Genomic DNA, 21,744 nt, shown 5'->3' on the forward strand with positions numbered 1-21,744 from the left:
CACAGGCAGCACTTATCCATGAATGGTAGCAAGAGTATGTCGCCTCTCACATGGATGTACTCAGACATGGTGTTAACCCCTTTGACTTCTGTGTGTCTATGCTGGATAAGTGGCCAGATCTTGAACAACATGCTTTAGAGGTGCTTGCCTGCTCCACTGCCAGTGTTCAGCACAGCTGTGGGAGTGATAACTGATAGACGTATCTGCCTGAACCAGGCATGGGCTTCACCTGACTTGAGTACCTCCATGGCAGACTCCACTGATTAGTTATCACACTGGCAATTTTTACTCACATATGACTGAGCATAGATTTATATCAAAGACTACACTGAGCCCTCAAGGTGCTCGTGCTGTTGCTGCTGCTGCTCTGATTCTCCTGCTTCCACCATCTTTCCTCTTCCTTCTTCCCCCAAAATGAAAAATATATCAATATGGAAATATGGTGTTACAGCTCTCACTTTTCCAAGAGGAGCACACTCTTCCCTCGAAGTGCTGTTGCTTGTGGGGCTGCTCTTCTTCTCCTTCTGCCATGTTTCCTCCTCCTCCTCCTCCCAAAATGAAAATGTTCAAAAGCAAAAGTAGCAGCTGCAGCTCTACAGGCGTTCCATAGAGAAGGCCTGTGCTAGGGTGTTCTTTTCATCTGGTAGAATTTGTCCTTTGCAAACTTTATGATATTGCTTCTAAAATAACCACCACACCAGCTATCTCTCTATGCATAATCTTTGTTAACTCTAATGCTTTTTTCTTGGAGGAGGACTAGGAGGCTTATGCTTAAGTTTTGTGTTTTACCTGGCAGAATTTGTCCTTGAAAACTTATGAAATTGCTTTTAAAAGAAGTAGCAGACCTGCTGTCTTCCTTGGTGCTAGTTTGACCTAGGAGACCCTATGTGGGCCTTTTTTTTGTCACGTCTCAGTCAGCACATGGTTAATTATTTGCCAGCACACCTAGTTTCGGTAGGTTCTGTCCAGACTAGCCAGGGTTAACAGCTCCTGTGCTTTCTAGTCTAGGTTAAATAGTCCTGCTAGTGTCTGAAAGGTGTGGCTGGTGATTGACATTTCTGTCAGCCAATTGGCTTCTCCCTCCTCCCTATAAGATCCAGCTCTTGCTGCCTGGAAGTTGCCGATTAATTTTCAGTGATCCCTGAGCAGTCAGCCTGCTCAGAGTTGCTGTGTGTCTGGCTCCGCTGCTTTGGTTTGTTTCCTGTTTGTGTCTATTGTTTGTCTGTACTTGTTCTGTTTATTTCCATGCACAGTACCCCGTGTGTTCAGGTCTCCCTGGTAGGGATTTATAGCGGCCCAGGTACGAGTGTGGGTCCGCACCTGTCGGAAACGATCAGTCCGACGATTAGGGAGGGCTCCCTCCTGGGGTAGGGGTTTGCAGAGACAGGATTTCCCTTAGTTTATTCTCCATTTACGTTGCTCAGTCGAAATATACAGGCCTTTACCCTCCTGCAGATGCGTTCTCTGTCTGTTCTGCATCTAGCCACCTGTACCAGTGCTTTCCCACGTCCGTCTTGGCTGCCCCCCATACCCTGTTCAGGTTGGCAGTCCAGGACGAACATGACACTTTTGTTTTCAATGGCACCCCTGTGCTACGATTGACCCCCATACCACTGTGCACTATTTTTTACAAATTTTGAATAAAATGCTCCACATTTGTCGCTACATTCCTATGTACTTTGGAGGTCTTCGGCTACATTGGAGACCTTCTGGAGGGAAATCTGCCATTACGCTTCACAATGATTTTCTGAACTTGGCCTGATCTTGACATGATCTAATTATTCCACTTGCTGCTTATCACTATTTGATAATACAGTATTTGATATTGATATTGCCGATCAGCCAAATTCAAAGTAATGAATATTCACATCATTCATTTTTTAAAAATCCATTTTATCCGTGACATTTGCTGATTTTGCAAAATATTTTTCTCAATCAAACATTATAGTTTTACCTATAGAAACTCCAGTGAATGTTTTCCTATTACACATAACAAACATTTTGTGTTTTTATGCAGGGAAGGTCGGAATACTCTTGTTACATCATTCTCTGTCTTCAAATTCTTAACCACGTTGCAGCTCATTGGAATGATTTGCATATTATTTCTTTTTTGGGTATGAATTCTACTCTTTCACATTTGCCAACATAAATGTCATATAAAGTTATCTTGCTATTTTTTCTTCACCTAAAATCAGCATTTTTCATTGTCTGTAGTGTTGTAATATACATTACCAGTCAGGGCTCCCACCCACAGGCGATATTTTCTCCACTGCAATGCGATTCTAAAGTTAAAGTCTCGCATCGCAGTGCGAGAAAATAATCGGCATCACGCCGACATATCGCCAGTCTTTTCAATGGGGCCAGCGGCGGCAGCACTAGCCCCATTGAAAAGAGATGGAGAATGCCGAGGACTTCTGCTACAGCTGTGACAGTTATGGCAGGAGTTTCCTTCATCCCCGTGGGGACCGCGGGGAGGAAGGAATCCTCTGCCACAGCTGTCACAGCTGTGGCAGAAGTCCCCGTCATTCTATTCCATTGCTTTCAATGGGATCGGCACTGCTGCCGATCCCATTGAAAGCACTGCTTTCTACAAACCATGCGGAATGATTATCGGAGAAGGGCTTAAAATATAAGCCCTTCCCCGATAATCTGCCAAAAGTGTGGAAAAAAAATTTAAAAAATCATACTCGCTTCTCCTGCGCTCAGCCGCGTCCTCCTGATGGCTCCCCGGCACTGCTATGAAGCTCTTTCAGCAGTCGGGGATTTAAAAATCCCCGCCTCCTGAAAGAGCTGTGCAGATTGGCTGAGGGCTCAGCCAATAGCAGCTACTGCTTAGCTATTGGCTGAGCGCTCAGCCAATCACACATAGCTCTTAGCTATTCATTCATGAATAGCTATATCTAAGCTATGAATGGCTCCGTCTAATTTCGCTGTCTTCTTGCTTTTTTAGACGCGCTTGCGCTGTGCGGTCTCCCCTTCTGCTCGGTCCAGGCACGAGCTGCATTCTGGCTCCGCCCCCTTCTACGTGTCACCACGTAGCTCCGCCCCATCACGTGTGCCGATTCCAGCCAATCAGGAGGCTGGAATCGGCAATGGAACGCACAGAGCCCATGGTGCACCATGGGAGAAGACCCGCGATGCACCATGGGAGAAAACCGCAGTGCATCCCTGGGAAAGGACCGGCGGCCATCTTAGGCAGAAGATTTTTTAAAGTCCTTATTTCGTCGGATCGGTAAGTAGCAAGCGGTTTAAAAACCGCTTTAATTTGCTATTTTATGCCGGGGGATGACAGGGGGAATGGGGTAAGGTAAAATTTTGAGGTTTGCCGTGAGACAACCCCTTTAAGTGAGTTACACCAACTGTCAAACATGTTGAAGGATTTATAATGGTTTAGAAGGCATTTTCGTATGGTGGAGTGAGTGATACTGTATAGAATCCATGGGATTTTCAAATACAAAGAGTACCACAACATCCTCGTTCACCCTGTAGTCCCTGCAGGAAAAAAATGATTGGCTGGGATTCATTATGCTGCAAGATAATACACAAAATCAGACCTTAAAGATTTGCAAGAACTACCTGGTGAAGTGAGGCAACAGTGTCCAGATGCTCAAGAAAGCCTCTAAAATATATTTAGAGCATCACTTAAATAATTAGAAACAATCATTTTACAAAATCTAGTCAATAGGATTCTTAGAGCAGTCAAAAGTGTTCTAAAGGCTAGAGTTGGTTTCTTTGATAAAAAAGAAAGTTTGCCTTTTTTCATTTGTAAAGGACTTGAATGGCGATGTTTTTGCTTTTGCTGCTTATACTATATGAACAAATAGAATGTTTTCTTTTGTTTGGATTGAATATCCGTGTTCTTGCATGTTTTCACCCTTAAGGCCTCTTTCACAAAATCGTGGTAATATCGCTACTGTGTTACCGCGATTTTTTAGCGATGCGTTTTCTTGTGAAAAATTGAGCAACGCATCGCTGCTGTCGGTGATAAAATAACGCTGCATTGATTGGCTGAGCAGTGCTGGATGAATCAATCTTTGCCATGGTTTCTTGAAGGCGGGATTTATGAATCACGCAACCAGGAAGTGGTCTTCTGTAGGTGAACTTCAGGACGCGTGGCAGAGCTCCGGAGAGCAGCAGGAAGTTCCGGCCCGAGCCTTTTAGGTAAGTATTCATTTTTTTTTTTTTTTTTGAGTACAGCTAGGGAGCATAGGAGTAATCAAACCATTGCAAGTTCATGTCCCATACGGGTACAAAAAAAAATGTTTAAATCAGATTTCAAAAGTCGCATTAATTATAAAAAAAAATAAGTTAATAAAAGTTTACCTCTTCCTTTTCCATATTTATTATATAAAATCTACATTAAAAAAAAGAAAAAAGTTTGGTATCTTCGTGTCCATAAAAGTCCAATCTATCAAAGTAACACATTACTTACCCTAGACGGTGAACACTGTCAGAAAAAAATATACAACGTCAGAATTGTGGGTTTTTTTGGTCATTCCCGTCTCCAAGAAAAAATGTAATAAAAAGTTATGTTCTCTAAAATGGTACCAATAGAAACTACAGGACAAAAAAAATGAACCCTCACAATGTTGATGGAAAATTAAAAAGTTATGGGTTTCAGAAGATGGCGACAGAAATTTTTTTTCCCAAAGATTTTTTCTATTTTAGAAGTAGTCCAGCAAGAAAAAAAACTATATAAATTTGGTATCGCAGCAATCATACTGACTATAAAATAAAGTAATCATGTTATTTTGCTGCAGTGTGTATACCGTAGAAACAACACAGCAGAATTACGCTTTTCAGTACATTATATGGTACATTAAATAGTACTATTTAAAAATACAACTTGTCCCGTAAAAAAAACAAGCTCTCAGACATCTAAATTGATGAGTGAATAAAAAAGTTATGATTTTTTAAAAGTGGGGGTGGGGGGGGGGAACGAAAATGGAAAAAAATGTCGCATCCTTAAGGGGCTTAAGGAACCTGTCATCAACTTTGAGATTAATAACCTAAGTTATGGAGCTCAAAGCTGAGGGAGCAGAGACTGGGGAGCAGTGTTTCATACTCATCAGGTGCCTCGTTCCCGTGCTGCATGCCCACAAAGTTGAAACATGCACACAATGGGAATCTGTCTACGCACTTTCCTATACAGATAAATGTCTGAAAAGAGTCAGACTCTGTGGATGTGCCAAATTCTGGACACAACCCAGAAGCGAGGCACCTGTTGAGTATGAAACACATCTCCATAGACCCCCTGTTCTCTTACCTTTTGTGCCCCATAACTTTGTTTATGGGGCTCAAAAGTGAAGACAGGTTGCCTTTAAGGGACTAGCATTAAAGCATAATGGAAAGTTTAACGTTTTTCTCTTTCTTCTAATGCACTTCAAGTTTTCACTAATAAAAACTGTATACAATTTGTGGGAGACATTTTTTTATAATCCCGACCTGCTTTACTAAATCTTTTCCTTCAAATATAGAAATAAATAATTGCATAATTATTAAATACTGTAAAGTGAGGGCTTATGCCTAAGTTCCCCTATGAAAGGCAGAAGAGAGAAGTGCTTGTAGAGTTTTGAGAATAAACTCTTAAGGACCTTTCACGCAGGATGGAATTTTCTGCAACAGCATGGGCAATATACCCTCCTGCGGAATACTCAGCACCATAGGCTGTCCTGCTAACATGCAGATCTTGGCATGAAATTATAAATGGCAGAATCCTCTCTTTCCACCAACCAACAGAGAATTTATAAATCAAGTTAATTGGCTTGTAGGCATGGAAAAACATCTATACCTAAAAAGAGGAGCTTTAAAGAAGTTTGAAGATCTTTGGTTCACATGGATTGACAACTCTTGATTAGCCTTTACTGTGTTAGGTCAAAACTAAATGTATTGTCACTTCTCCGGTAAAACTAGAAGTAAAAATAGCTAATATATGTCTATATATGTAATTTTTTTATTCTACTGTGTAATGTGTAAAATAGCATGACATATATTGTGATGTAATTTATTTATTTCTCTTTGTAAGGGAGGAAAGCTGGGAGGAAGGTAGGTTGGGTTCAGCGTAGGTTAGATTACATAATTTGGTGTATTTATTAAAATTTTAATAAAAATATTTGATTAAAAAAAGAAAATAGCAGAATCCTGCCAGCAGTCCTGCATCAAAATCCGGATTTTACGGCATTGAACAATTTGAACATTTAATCCAAATTGTCATGAATTGTGTGTTTTCTCAGAAACAAACACTTCTCGGGAACTACCAGTACCTCCTACAAAACTTTGCTATCAACATTGCAGTTACCCTGACTAGTGAGTATATTTTTACTTTTTATATGACTATTTCCACTCATACAGCTGCTATTTGGACACTAGTAACACCTTTTTGTCCGCCTTTCTATGAGTTTACAAAATTATTTGTTTCTTTGTTCTTTCAGTGAGTTTAAACTATCCGGCCCCAAAGCTGGCTCCTTACAGACCACCGGGACAACTTATCTCTCCTCCTTTATTACTCTCTATTTTCATGCACCTCACTTTTGCTTTAATAGTCCAAGCCATAGCTTTCTGTCTGCTTCAACAACAGCCATGGTTCGATGAAAATGATGTCTTCAGGTAAATGTGGTAATTGAAGCCACCACAGGTGTCACTGCAATGTATGATGATTAGTTCATAAACGTATACATTTTATGCAGTATAATTTTATTGCACTGAAATTATGAAAAATGCTAATTATCATACCATGATAACATTGTTATTTGCACTTTTACAAATTTTGAACAATAAAACTTTGTTAAAAGGGCATTTACAACTTTATCATGAAAACAATGGGGGAGATTTTTGCGTTAGATTTAGTCAGCTTGAAAATAGAATAAATGCCAACTTTAACACAGTTTAAGCACATTGTGTGATATATTTTTCAAAATCATCTGGTGAGACACAGAACACATAATAAATTTGATGTAATTCATGTATGACATTTTTCTTTGCAAATTTTGCACATTTAGTTTAGTAGATCTCCTCCTATCTTAATTTTTAGATATATACAATATCTTTCCCCTGACCCACTTCCTGTGAACTGAGAGCAACGAAACTTGGCACAGTTGTTAGTCCTTCTCTATATCGGTGCCACCTAGGGGGACACACTTCTCCCATCTCTTTATGCAACTGTAAACACCCTGCTCAACAGGTTGTTCCAAAAGCCACGATGAGACTTCAGAAATCAGAGTCTTCTCCTCTGGAAAATGCTTGCCCTTCAAAAATGACTATATTGCTAGAAAGAACTGGAAGTCCGATGGTGCGAGGTTGGGTGAATAAAGGGGGGATGTGTGTTGCAGATTTGTATCCTGTCCTTGGTCAGGACATGTGAGCAGGTCTTGCAGCTCCATACAATAAAGGATAAGGCAAAGTGAACTCACAACAGTATTATAATTGGGGTTTGCTTCCTCCACAGTGCATGCCTTCCATTAAACTACAGCACAGGAAATGTTACAGTAAGACATCGTGCATACGCAGAGAACTATTACACAACAACAATGTTTCCTATAATCGGTTTCCATCTCATAACAATTGAAATTGTGTTTGCCAAAGGGAGGCCTTTCCGGCAGCCTTTATATACTAACTGTAAGTAGAAACGAAAACTGATTATACACTTTCATTTCAGAAGTCTGCAGTTAAATATCAGGTAGCCAAAAGTAACCCTTTTACTGTTTGAGGGGAAGAGTAAAATAATGCCCCTGCTTCCCCAAGCTGAAGATAGGAACATGAAGTAATGGAATATTTATGGGACAAAATTTTGATACCCCAAGGTCAATGAAGCTAGCCTCATGGATAATACAAGAAACCTTTAGAATATTTGTATAGATGTCTAAAAACAAATTTTAGTTTTAGAGTTGTGTGCCAAGAGAAATTGGCAATGTATATGTATATTTCATTAGAATTTTATCCAAATTTGCTTAATTTACTGTACTGACTGACTGTTACTTGGGAGATACTATACAGAAAATGTATTCTTCAACTTTGTGGTACAAATATAGAATACTGTACATATGTTGACATATAGACATATACTTTAAAGAGGACCTATCATGTCCTCATGTAAGTGTTACCAGTTGCATAGCTTTGCATCCACTGACCTTCTTTTCAGCCATTGGACCCCATAGAGTCCAATGAGGTCTTTCTTCTTTTTTTCTCCAAAAGAAAGACATCATTGGAGTCAGCAGGGCTGCAGCTACAAAGCTATGCAGCCACCCTGCGGGTGTGAGGAAATAAGAGGTCCTCCCTAATTGCATACATTTTTTAATATGGGAGTCTATTGACAATGGATGGCATGCATCAGAGGTCACTGTCATCCAGTAAGAAAAGCTATATGTTAAATATACTTTGGATAAATAAAAGATGGATAAATAAAAGAGTTAAGATTTTTGGCAAGAAAACGAAAATAGAAAAAAAAAGGGGCTACATCCTTAAGTGGATAGCAAGGGAGTCTATGGGTGATTGATGGCATCAGTTAGAGATATATGTTTCACTTCTTATTTTTTTCAACACCTTGTACCATACATTCCAGATATGTTGGGTTTAAAGATAAGTTAAGGAAGAACTCATCTGTAGTTCAGTGCAATACCAATTTAATTTACCACAGGTCTACCAACTCCAAAGCTTAACTCTACGGTAAAAGCTACAGGAGAAGACCAATGAAACTGGTCCACAAGTAGTGAGGAATTAGCAAAAGGGGAAAGGCTGTGGAGGGCAAAACAAACAAAATGCCCTTCCATCCGGGGTATTAAACTGGGCACTTTAATAATAATACCAATTTGATCTTTGCTGCGGGCTGACTTCTATTTTGTGTGCATCATTCCATCATGCATTACGTTTATATTAACATCATTCATCAGGAATTTCTTTTAGCAGCATAGCTTTCAGAATTGTTTTATACACACATGTTGATGGCATTATTTGAATGTGCTTTTTTTCAGATATTTTGTCAATTATTATCATAATACAAGTTGCAGCTTATGTATTTCTCCTTTTTGCTGATATCGGCGCATTATATTCTGCTATGGAGGTAATCATTTTGAATTTAATGTCTTCCAAACACTAAATTCATCTTAAGTATGTTCTGAAATTCTTTTTTTTATACTAATGGTCCTATAAATGAGCAAAGCTGACATTTGATTTATCGTTTGCAAGCATTTAATTTCAATATATCTTTGCACTTCAAATGATACCTTAGTGTTTTAGATCTATTTAACCAAATATCATGATCACCCTGAGTGGGTGGAGACAAGAGGCTGTGATCTCTCCCACGCACTGCACACATAGCAGAGCAGGATATCTTCTCTATTTCTATGTAGGACAGCATCATAAATTAACTGCATCAAGTAGAACGTTGCTGAGCAGTTTATATATAAATACGGTAGCTGTATGAGTCAGTAAGGGTGGTCTCACATCTTCGGCAGGGATTCTGCTTTCCTTCTCTGTTTGAGGAGCCAGAAAGGAAATCCATGCGGCTGAACGGTTCTGTTCAGAGACGGAACTGAATAGCGCCAGACCTACCTCATTGACTATAATGGTGTCTGTCTGCTTTCCGCCCAGCTGCCCAGCTTTTGGACAGAAGAAAAAGCGTTGCAAACAGTGCTTTTTCTTCCGCCATTTTCAGCCGGATCTATGACAGAACCTCAGTCCGGAGTTCCAATGTAGATGTGAAACTGACCTTAATCATTTACTAGCCAGCACCAGTATCTCTGTGTGTTGGGCTTCTCTATCTCTCCTTCTGCCTCTCTTCCCCCTCTCCATAAAATTTTGTGTAACTTGATCTGCCCATGATCTGCAAACCTGTTATCACCTAGGACACCTATGAGCAGTAAATTGACCGTAATAGATCAGTGCAGAAGTAGTGGGAGAAGGAGAGGAACCTGACAAAGTGAATAAGAGACATTTTCCTGTAGTAAGATGCATTATAAATAGAGATGAGCGAGCATACTCGTCCGAGCTTGATGCTCGTTCAAGTATTGGGGTACTCGGGATGCTCGTTACTCGAGACGAACACCACGCAGTACTCGAGTCAATTGCATTTCCTTCCCTGCATGTTTAGCGCCATTTTCTAGCCGATAGGTATGCAAGAAAGACATTACCACTTCCTGCTATGACGTGCCAGCCCTCCCCCCCTCCCCAGTAGTGAGTGGCTGGGCCGATCAGGTGACTGCCGAGTACTTAAACTGGTCCCGCGGCTCGCCTCAGGCACATGCTGGCAGAGGTTAGGAAAAGTGCTGCTGTTTATACAGGGATAGTGTTAGCGTAGGATCCTGTCTTCAAGAGCCCCAACAAACCTTCTATGGGCTACTCTTCATAGTGTACATTACTGTTGTGGCTGGCTGGGAGCAGTAGTGCACCAATTTTTTTTTTTTAAGCATCTCGGGCTGTGGAGGCCATTTTAACTATACTGTTCTGTGTCTGCCGTAGTGTGCAGAGTGTTGGGACACAGCCTCTTATATAGGGAAAGTTATACAGTCCTCCTGATCCTCCGTGCAAGAACCCCAACGCTCCTTCTTAGGGCTACATCTCACCGTGGGCATTATAGTTGTGGCTGGCTGGGAGCAGTAGTGCATCAATTTTTGTATTACGCATCTAGGCCTGTTCCTAGCCTTTCAGTAATAGCGTTCTCAGCCTGCAGTGCCGTACAACCAGCTCTCACCATGAAACTGCACTTTAACATTTCCTAGCCTACTGCAAACTACTTCAGTTATACCGTTCTGTGTCTGCAGTGCATTAGACAGAGGTCTCACCGCTAAACAGTACTGTAATATTTCCTGGGCCACTGCAAAGTATTTCAGCTCTGCCGCTGTGCAGAGCGTCTTACAATAACCTTTCGTTGGTGGGGTTGAGATAGCCGCAGTTACCAGCACTATCCACTGGCTTTAGAATCTTCTCCCACTCCATACAGCCTCTATTATCTACAAGTCTCTGCAAATGGTAAATTACCCCTAGGTATCAGCGCAAGACAGTGGGTTAATTTTTTCAAGTCACAACATAGAGCCTCCACTATCAACGAGTCTCTGTGTGCGGTGAATTAGCCACAGTTGCAAGTGCTGTACAGTGGGGTAATTTATTTGGGCTTTGCTCTATTCTTAATCCGCCATGATGAGTAGTAGAGGTAAGGGTTGAAGACGCGGACGTCCAAGTGAGGGTGTGGGCACAGGCCGAGTTCCTGGGTGTGGTGAATCACAGCCGACTGCTGCGGGATTAGGAGAGAGGCAAGTTTCTGGGCTCCCCAGCTTCATATCACAATTTACGGGTCCGCATGTTAGACCTTTATTACAAACAGAGCAGTGTGAGCAGGTCCTGTCGTGGACGGCAGAAAACGCGTCCAGCAATGTATTGACCACCCAGTCTTCAATGCAGTCCACTACTCCCGGCCTAGGGATTGCAACTCTGAATCCTCTGGTTGCTGCTCCTCCTTCCTCCCAGCCTCCTCACTTTGTGACGGAGGTGGCACGGGATTGGAATGATGATCGTACGTCAATTTATCATCAATTCTCAACAGCACTGTGGGCTATCGCCCACACTTTCAAAGAGGGTCGCTGCCTGGCCCTGCCAACCCTCTGCAGTGTGTGCCTCTGGTTCCTCCTCATTAAGTACACACTTATAAATAGACATGAGCATGAGGCCAGCTGAATGCTGTGCAGGGAAAAGTTTGGGTGCGCTGTGGACGCAGGGTCGTGCGGGTGGGTTGGACAGCAATGCCAGCAAGTAACCCAGGAGAAGAGGCAGCGGTGTCACCTGCAGGCAGGGATTGTCAATGGTTGCAGGTAGTGTGGTGCTTAGCTAAGATGTGCCAGCACATGTGCCTTGCTAATGAGGGTTTGTCCGAAGAAAATTGTTAAGGCGGTGACGCCAGACTCTTGCCACCATTTTGGCTTAATAGTGGGAGCTGGGAGTCTCAGATGTAGCCATGCATGCTGCCCCTGCCCTTCTCTATCCGTTTCTGTGGTGTTTCCATGACTTTCTGTTGTTTTCTGGTGTTTGACAAGTCATCACCTATGCGGAGCATCAGTCCCATACAAAAATGCTCGAGTTGCCCATTGACTTCAATGGGGTACATTACTCGAAACCATCTCTCGAGCATTACGAAAAGTTTGAGTCGAGTAACGAGCACCCGAGCATTTTCATGCTCGCTCATCTCTAATTACAAAGTTTCTTTACAATCACTTGTACTATTGATTTATAGGAAAAAAATTGTTTTAAAGTCACTCAAAGTATTTTTAAAATGTTCCTTAATTCTTTTATTCTATATATTCAATAATTCATAAAAAAAGAAATCAGACAATATTAAATCACCATAAATAACATTAGCTCAGATATGTTGGGTTTAGAGACTCATCTGCAGTTCAGTGCAATACCAATTTAATTTGCCACAGGTCTACTTACTCCACGGCTTAACTCTACGGTAAGAGGTACGGGGTAAGAACGATGCAACTGGTCCACAAGTAGTGAGGAACTAGCACAGGGGGAAGGCTGTGGAGGGCAAAACAAACAAAAGACCCTTCCATCTGGGGTAATAAACTGGGCATTTAAATGATCAGAATCACTACACTACTGATGAAAGAGAATTTACATGGCAATAACAAAACAAAGAAAAGGTTGTTTTTTTTAAATTTATGTATTTTTAATTCAAAAATAATATTTATAATTGGCTGTTAAACTGTTTATTTTCTGCACTTGCAGTGCATCCCACTACACTGTAATCTGGAGGACTGAGATTCTTGAAAAATCCATCAGTCAGGCTACATGCAAGCTCAATACCAAGCAGAGATACTCAGCCCAATTTTGCACTTTTCAACATGCGTTTTACCCTTAGATGCAATGAGTTTTTCATGCAAAAACACCTTGCATTGCTTCTGTGAAATTACAATCCTCACTTGCAATAGAGAATCGTAAGGGTTTTCCATTGATTTCATTGAAAAACATTGCATCACACTTGTATGCACATCGCATAGACGTGATGTTTTTAAGGTCCTACTGAAAACAGGTGATGCATTCCAAGGAATGCGAAAAAATAGGACATGCGGCAGTTTTTAACCCCTCAGCATCGCTGTGAGGGAAAACCTCACTCGTGTATGACTCCATTCAAACAATGGAGTTCATATTCGCACAAGTTTTGTTCGTCTTGCAACGCACAAAACCCGCATGAGTTTCGCGCTTATGTGCATGTAGCCTCACACTCAGATTTCTTTCTCCCCTCATCGGCCTGCATCAATTCTGGCAACAGTATGTATATTCAACATGCAAAATCGCATCTTTAAAAAAAAAACAAAAAAAATCCACACACATAACACACCTCCCACTGGATGCCACTACCCTGCCCCTCTGCCTGCCATTCTGGTCCTTTGTTGTTTCCATAAGCAGCAGTCATGTTGGTTGTTAACCCACATGATCGCTGCAGCCAATGGAGGCTTGACATGGAGATCATCAATGACATCCCATAAACCTGCATCACGGCTTTTACATTAGAAGCCTATGTGACAAGTTTACAGGATGTCACCAGGCTTGCCGCAGGGTCAGACTGCCAAAGAGAGGTACCGAGCCTAAAACCATACAAAAGAACTCAGAAAACCATTATAAATAAATTATAAAAGAACTCGGAAAACCATTATAAATAAATCCATGCACAACACTACTTTAAATATCGATTTACATATTTCATATCCTTCCAATCCACCTATTGAAGTAAAACAAATACGATCCACTGCAAATCATTATAATTTGAGTCATTATGACTAATTTTAATATTTTATTAAAATGATCATAATTTGCATTATTTCATTTATCCCAACTATTAAAAATAGAAGAATTCACTATATTGATCATTCTTTATTGTATAAGACATTGCTCACTTACATCTTTTTGTCCATCAGCTTGTATGTACCCCATATTACTGGAGAGTGAACATCTTGATCATGGTCCTTGTTCTCTTCATGGTGTCATATATTGCGGAGGTAAATGCTACCAAAGTTTATTATCACTTTACCATTTTTTTTAGCAAATTCCAACAAAAGAAATACAGGGACAGATAAATCTGACATTTAGATATGTATGTTACCAAAGTTATATATTTGCTATGTGTATAATAGATCATTAGTGGCCAAGTACTGTAGTAGATTGTAATCTACCAGAAGATTTCAAAGCATGGACCAGTAGATCTGCATGATTACCTGGCTGGTTTGTGTCCCAATGTGGCGGCAACCACAAAAATGCTCATTGACAAATCTTGTAGGCACTTGTGAGTATTGATCAGTGCTATTAACTAGCCAGTCAGTGTTCAATTCACACCATGTCTGTAGTGCACATAGATTTTAATGTCCAAACATATGACAAAAGAATGCTCACTTGACATCTAATTCACAGGATACATCAAGAGTTCTCATAGTCCCAATTGGATTGAAAAGCGTACTCCAGTACTAGGACAGTTTACGGTCATGTATGAACAAGGCAGGAGTTTTGAGCGAATGTACTTGAAGATGTTCTCCAGCGGCTTTAAATTCGCTTTATAAAGCAGAGAAATGCTATAAAAGAAAAACTAAACTATACTCACCCACCGCACTAGTTGCCATCCATCTGGTGACCGCTTGTCGCTTAGAAGTCAGTCACATGTTTTCTGAGCACATGACTGCTGTAGCCAATTCCTGGCCACGGTGTTGGTTCTGCTTAGGCCAATGATTGACTGCAGTGGTCACATGCTCAGGAGGCACATCATTGTGCTACCTGGAAGGGAGTGGAGACCAGGGGGACCAGAGAGGCTAAGAAGTAAAAAAGGTAAGTAGAGTCCCATTTTTCTTACAGCATTCTCCTGCTTATAATGAAAATTTAAAGCTGTTGGCAAACTCCTTTAATAGCTAAGTGTACCTTCTGATGTAGCAGATTATTTATAGACATTTCTGTAACTGAAAGTCCATGCCATGCATAGAAATGGGATTGTTCCTGCAGCAAGTGAATGGATTGTTCCAAACCCCATTCAGATGTATGAAACCGCTGCAAACGTTTCAGCAACAAATCTGCTGCATGTGAACATAACCTCATACTATTCTTGCAGAGATTTTTAAAATTCTGGTGGAAATCATCACAGCAATCGCTTTACAACTCAACATGGTTTTATGATGAGTTATCCACATACAACTTTGTCAAAAAAAATTAAGCACCTAGAAGGAGTTGTCATTTTGATGCAAAACTTGGCATGCAGTTACATCGCAGGCAGATATGCAGATGATTAGAGTTGTAGTGTGATTAGGTTCCACATCTATATATATAAAATTGAATGTATGCGTGTCTGTCTGTCTGTGTGTGTGTTTGTCCTTTATGCGCTACTACACCATTCATCCGATCGCCATGAAACTTTGGAAGTTGTTGAGTACACTCCTGGGAAGATCATAGGCATAGTACAACTATCCTACGATAAATGGCGCGCGTGCGAGCGTCGTCGACAGTTGCGCCCCCCCCAAGTAGATGGTTTGATTTCCATCACTGCCACAAATTCTCTCACTTTGCGATGTCATAGAAACTTGAAATTTGGCACAGGCATTGATTATGTCATAAATAGGAAAAGTTAATAGCTCCCAACTCAATTATTCAATTCTAAGCGCCAAAGAATTAGCGTCCAAATTTTACGTACAGAATCTAATTCTCTTACTTCCCAATGTCATAGAAACTTGAAATTTGGCACGAGCCATGATTATGTCATAAATAGGAAAAGGTAATGAGTCCCAACCCGATTATTCAATTCTAAGCACCAAAGAATTAGCGTCCAAATTTTACGTACGGAATGTAATTTTCTCACATAGAAACTTGAAATTTGGCACGGGCATTCAATATGTTATAAATAGGAAAAGCTAATGGGTCCCAACTCGATTAGTCAATTCTATGCGCAAAAGAATTAGCGTCCAAATTTTACGTACGGAATGTAATTTTCTCACATAGAAACTTGAAATTTGGCACGGGCATTGAATATGTCATAAATAGGAAAAGCTAATGGGTCCCAACTCCATTATTCAATTCTATGCACAAAAGAATTAGCGTCCAAATTTTACGTACGGAATGTCATTTTCTCACATAGAAGCTTGAAATTTGGCACGGGCATTGATTATGCCATAAATAGCAAACGCTAATGGGTCCCAAGTCGATTATTCAATTCTATGCGCAAAACAATTACCGTCCAAATTTTACGTACGGAATCTAATTCTCTCACTTCTTGATATATATAAATGAATGACTGTCTGTCTGTCTGTCCTTTATGCATTACTACACCCTTCATCCAATTGCCATGAGACTTTGGGAAGTTGTTGAGTACACTCCTGGGAAGATTATAGGCATAGTACAACTATCCTACGATAGGTGGCGCACGTGCGAGCATCGTCGACAGTTATGCCCCCCAGACAAAGATCGTTTGATTTCCATCTCAAGCACGAAAGCAAAAGGCATTACGAACAACGGGATGAGTGTTCAACCAGAAAATGATGCATCCGCCGAACGTTTCGCAAGACAATTGTTGGATATTGAGAATGCTGAGGTAAAATGAAAGCTGTGCTGTGATTGGTTGCTATTTCTTATACTGCTGAGGTAGCATGAAAGCTGCGCTGTGATTGGTGGCTACTTCTTATACTACTGAGGTTGGATGAAAGCTGTGCTGCGATTCGTTGTTATATATTATACCACTGAGGTAACATGAAAGCTGCGCTGTGATTGGTTGCTATATATAATACTACAGAAGTAACATGAAAGCTGCGCTGTGATTGGTTGCTATTTTTCATATTGCTCAGGCAGAATAAAAGTTGCGCTGTGATTGGTTGTTATTTCTTTTACTGCTAAGGTAACATGAAAGCTGCGCTGTGATTGGTTGTTATATATTATACCACTGAGGTAACATGAAAGCTGCGCTGTGCTTGGTTGTTATCTAGATATATAAAAACGAATGAATGTATGTCTGTCTGTCTTCACAGCAACGCGCGACAGGTAAGCTAGTTTGGTCTATAAAAAGGCTTTATGAGGCTACATGACATGCCTCTGTGATGCAAGCAAAGAGATTTTGCCCAGCTGACAGAGTTTGAGAAGAAATGCTTTATTGGAATGCGAGAAGTTGAATGGTCATATTGACAAATTGCCTGCCACCTGGGCTGCTCTGCCAAGAATGTTAGGAGGTGTTGGGACCAGTGGATGCATACGGGCATTCGCACAATGCAACCAGGCTTAGGACACCCTCGACAGACTGCAATGAAGAGTATTGTCTGATCATCCAACAAGCATGAGCAACTCCAACGGTTTCATTGTCCACTGTCCAGAGACAGGTGGCACCATTGTTACAGGCCCCTGTGTCTATGAGGAACATTTCCAGGAGCTTGGCTAAAGGACATTTGCTCACACAGCGCTCATTATGTGTATTGCCTTTAACACACCCATCATCGCCTAATTTTGCAGTGGTGTCATAAATTACGGAACTGAACTACTATGGAGTGGAACCATGTTGTCTTTAGCAACAAATCTAGGTTTAGTTTGAGCATTGACAATTGCCGTGTTTGTGTCTGGAGACCAAGGGGTAAGCGCCTCAATCCTATTTTTCCTGTGGAGCAGTACACTGCTCCCCACTGCCGATGTGATGGTCTGGGGGTCCAGTGCGTATGACAGTCAGTCAATCCTAGTAGTGGTACATGGGATAATGACAGCTCAGTGATGACTTCAGGACATCCTGCAGCTACATGTGTTGCTTCTCATGGCAGGGTTTCCAAGAGGCATTTTCCAGCAGGCCGCACACAGCAAGGGTGTCACAGGAATGTCCCCACAACATTGCTACACTTCCATGGCCTGCCCAGCTGACAGATTTATTGCCAATAAAACATGTATGGAACCATCTGGGATATCAGCTTCAACAGTTTATGAGTTTGCATGATCTAGAGGCCCAGTTACAGTAAATCTGGACTAATATGCCACAAGGTAGCATATGGATCCTGTATGCCTCCATGCTCGCCATATCACATCTTGCATCCAAGTTAGAAGCGGTACAACAGGGTACTAGAACCTCCCTTCAAGTGATCAGTTTTCCGCAATAAATTATCTTTTTGCTCTAATATTGTAATCACTTATATCAATGTTGCATGGAAAGTTTCATTCTGTTCTGACAACTCTTTCTAGGGGATAGCATTTTTACAATGAGTATATGTTTGGCAATGTAATGCAAGTAGAATTAACATATAGCCTCTTTTAAAGGAATACAACATATAATTTTTATTTACTTATTTTTATTCTCCAGTATGTTAAGGCCTCATGTCCACTTGCACGCACAGATTCCATGGCTAAATCCTGCAGCGGAATCCAGCTGTGTCCGCGGACATGGACAGGAAAATACATTTTCTTACCTCTCCAGATCCAGCACGGGTCACCTCTTTGTCAGCCAGATTTTCTTTCTTCAGCATGGCGGATGCGTCCGGAAGCTCCAGCAACATGCTGGATACATACGCAGTGCCATATTTTAATTTTTTTAAATGTCCTGCTTTCCCGCAGATCTGCGGCACGTCCGCAGTGACAGCTGTGGCTGTGCCGCGGATCGGATGGCTTCCATTGACTTCAATGGTAGCCGTCCTGCAGGATCCATAGAAAAATGGAGCATGCTGCGATTTCTCTCCGCGCGTGCGATCCGCACGTGGGGAAAAAAATAATCACATCCGAATGCTTTAAATTGCCTTGCGGATGCTAATGCATTTCTATGGGCAGCTAGAGATGTGGATCTCCTTCGCAGGAGACTCACTCGGATTTTATAATTAACCCCTTAGTGACCAGGCTTTTTTGCTTTTTTCCATTTTTGTTTTTTCCTACTCCCTTTTAACAAATCGTAGCTCCTTTATTTATCCATTGAAGTCACTGTATGAGGGCTTGTTTTTTGCGGGACGAGTTGTATTTTTCAATGGCACTATTTATTGTACCATATAATGTACTGAAAAACTTTTAAAAAATTCTTAGCGGTGAGAAATGGAAAAAAAAACGGCATTCCACCATCTTTCGGTGCGTCCTGTTTCTACAACGCACAAACTGTAAGAAAAACGACCTGATATTTTTATTCAATGGGTCAGTACAATTACTACGATACCAAACTTATATAGTATTGTTTTTGCTGTAGTACTTGTATTTTTTTTTTAAGATATTACATTTTTTTCAATTATTTTCTGCGGTCATTTTGTGCGCGCGACAACTTTTTTATTTTTTCATCGACGTAGTTGAGCAAGGGCTCATTTTTTGCGGGATGTCATGTAGTTTCTGATAGTATCAATGTGGAATACATACGACTTTTTGATCGCTTTTTATTGCGTTTTTTTCTGGGAGACAGGGTAACTAAAAAAATGCTTTTTTGGCGTTCTTTTTTTTTTTTTCGGACAACGTTCACCGTGCAGAAAAAATAATGCACTACTTTGATAGATCGGACTTTTGCGGACGCGGTGATATCAAATACATATTTTTATTTTATGATTTAGATTTTTTAATAATAGATATGGCAAAAGGGGGGTGATTTTAACTTTTATAACTTTTTTTTTTTTTTTACAATTTAAAAAACTTTATTGATCTTTTTTTTTACATTACTTTGAAGTCCCCCTGGGGGACTTTAACATGCAATGCTTTGATCGCTCCTGCAGTATGACGTAATGCTGTAGCATTACGTCATACTGCTTTTTTACAGGCAGTCTATGAAGCCACCCTGTGTGGATGGCTTGATAGGCAGGCATGGGGCCATTCATTAGGCCCCCGGCTGCCATGACACCTGCACGGATCCCCCGATCTTACCGCGGGGGGGGCGTGCGGGACCCCTAAACAGCGTTCGGGGAATTTAAATGCCGCTGTCAGAATTGACAGCAGCATTTAAAGGGTTAATAGCCGCGAACAGCCGAGCGCGGCTATTGCCCGCGGGTGTCAGCTGTAATAAACAGCTGACGCCCGTGCTGTATGGAGGGAGATAGCGGCGCTACCTCCCTCCATACACGTCCTGCAGCTGCTGGACGTAAAAACACTATGGCCTGGTCGTTAAGGGGTTAAGATCCACCTGTGGACATTGGGCCTAACACTATTTCTATTGTGAGATTTTTTTCCACATAATCAGCATAGTCTGAGTGAGGTCAGATGGGATGTGAAGATATTCTTACAACAAGGAACTTACAATATACTGTCGAGTACCACGCTACTATTTTGATTACATGCGACTGCTATTGCTAATAACACAGAGCACCACCAAATCTTTCCACTTGTTTTGGATTCTGCATACCTGATAGGCCCAAATAGATGTATAAGCTAAAACTCTTTTTTAATACTTCTTTTTCCCAGATGTGGTTTATTGAAAACAGAAAACTCTGGCTCTGGATAAAGAGACGTTTTAATTACAAATCAAAGAGCCAATACAGACAGTTGCAAAGGAAATTACAGAAAGATCCAGAGTGGCCTCCACAGAATAGAACGGACTATGCTGCACCAATTACTGAAAAAGAATCTGAACAAACAATTGTAACTGTAATGTGAATGCAACAAAGTGGAAAATTAATATAACTTGTTTTTCTCGTATAATGTGAGAGAGCGCTAAACCCATAGAATTTATAATACCTGGTTCAGAGTTATGTAAAGAATGCCCATGGACTTAGCTGCAGTGCACGGTTCAAAGATATTTGAAGGCCTCGTTCACACGAGCATGGATTGGCGCGTACATATGCGCGTGCAAAACTGCGCATGCACGCATGTGTCAGAACACGTGTGAGCAAGGCTCCATACCCGTTACTTTCAATGAAGCCAGCACTACTGCCGCCAGCTCCATTGAAAGCAATGGGATGCCGGCAACCCCTGCAATGATTTTCAGGAAAGGGCTTGAAATATAAGCCCTTTCTTGAAAATCATTCCTAGCTTGTGTAAAAAAAAATCTATCTATATAAAGACGAAAGCCCTCACTGACTCACTGACTGACTCGCCAAAAGTTCTCCAACTTCCCGATGTCGTAGAAACATGAAATTTGGCACACGCATATATTATCTCCAAAATATGGAAACTAATTGGGTCCCAACTCGATTATTCAACTCTAGCGCAAAAGAATTGGCGTCGAAATTTTACATACGTAATCTAAAGCTGACACTTCCCAATGTCATAGAAACTTAAAATTTCGCACGGGCATTGATTATGTCATAAATAGGAAAAGTTAATAGGTCCCAACTTGATTATTCAATTCTATGCGCAAAAGAATTAGCGTCCAAATTTTACGTAGATAATCTAAATCTCTCACTTCCCAATGTAATAGAAACATGAAATTTGGCACGAGCATTGATTGTGTCATAAATATGAAAAAGTAATGGGTCCTACCTCGATTATTCAATTCTATGTGCAAAAGAATTAGCATCCAAATTTTACGTGCGGAATCTAATTTTCTCACTTTCCGGTGTCATAGAAACGTGAAATTTGGCACGAGCACTGATTTTGTCATAAATAGGAAAAGTTCATAGGTCCCAACTCGATTATTCAATTCTAGCACAAAAGAATTGGCGTCCAAATTTTACGTACGGAATGTAATTTTCTCACTTTCCGGTGTCATAGAAATGGGAAATTTGGCACGAGCATTGATTATGTCATAAATAGGAAAAGCTAATGGGTCCCAACTCGATTATTCAATTCTATGCGCAAAAGAATTAGCGTCCAAATTTTAGGTACATAATCTAAATCTCTCACTTCCCAATGTCATAGAAACATGAA

General features: G+C 40.9%; 1 protein-coding gene across 1 annotated transcript in view; it reads left to right on the forward strand.

Annotated features, from left to right (window-relative positions):
- LOC136630232 (probable cation-transporting ATPase 13A4) overlaps nt 1-20,532 on the forward strand; it is a 201,618-nt gene extending 181,086 nt beyond the window's left edge. The window contains exons 24-30 of the mRNA XM_066605486.1: nt 2,018-2,114; nt 6,234-6,306; nt 6,432-6,606; nt 7,445-7,614; nt 8,967-9,055; nt 13,905-13,985; nt 20,341-20,532. Of these exons, the coding sequence (XP_066461583.1) occupies nt 2,018-2,114; nt 6,234-6,306; nt 6,432-6,606; nt 7,445-7,614; nt 8,967-9,055; nt 13,905-13,985; nt 20,341-20,532 (877 nt within the window). The remainder of the gene's footprint in view (nt 1-2,017; nt 2,115-6,233; nt 6,307-6,431; nt 6,607-7,444; nt 7,615-8,966; nt 9,056-13,904; nt 13,986-20,340) is intronic.
- Nucleotides 20,533-21,744: the final 1,212 nt, after the last annotated feature.

This window comes from Eleutherodactylus coqui, chromosome 1 (genome assembly GCF_035609145.1).
Source record: "Eleutherodactylus coqui strain aEleCoq1 chromosome 1, aEleCoq1.hap1, whole genome shotgun sequence".
In the NCBI taxonomy this organism is placed as follows: Eukaryota; Metazoa; Chordata; class Amphibia; order Anura; family Eleutherodactylidae; genus Eleutherodactylus; species Eleutherodactylus coqui.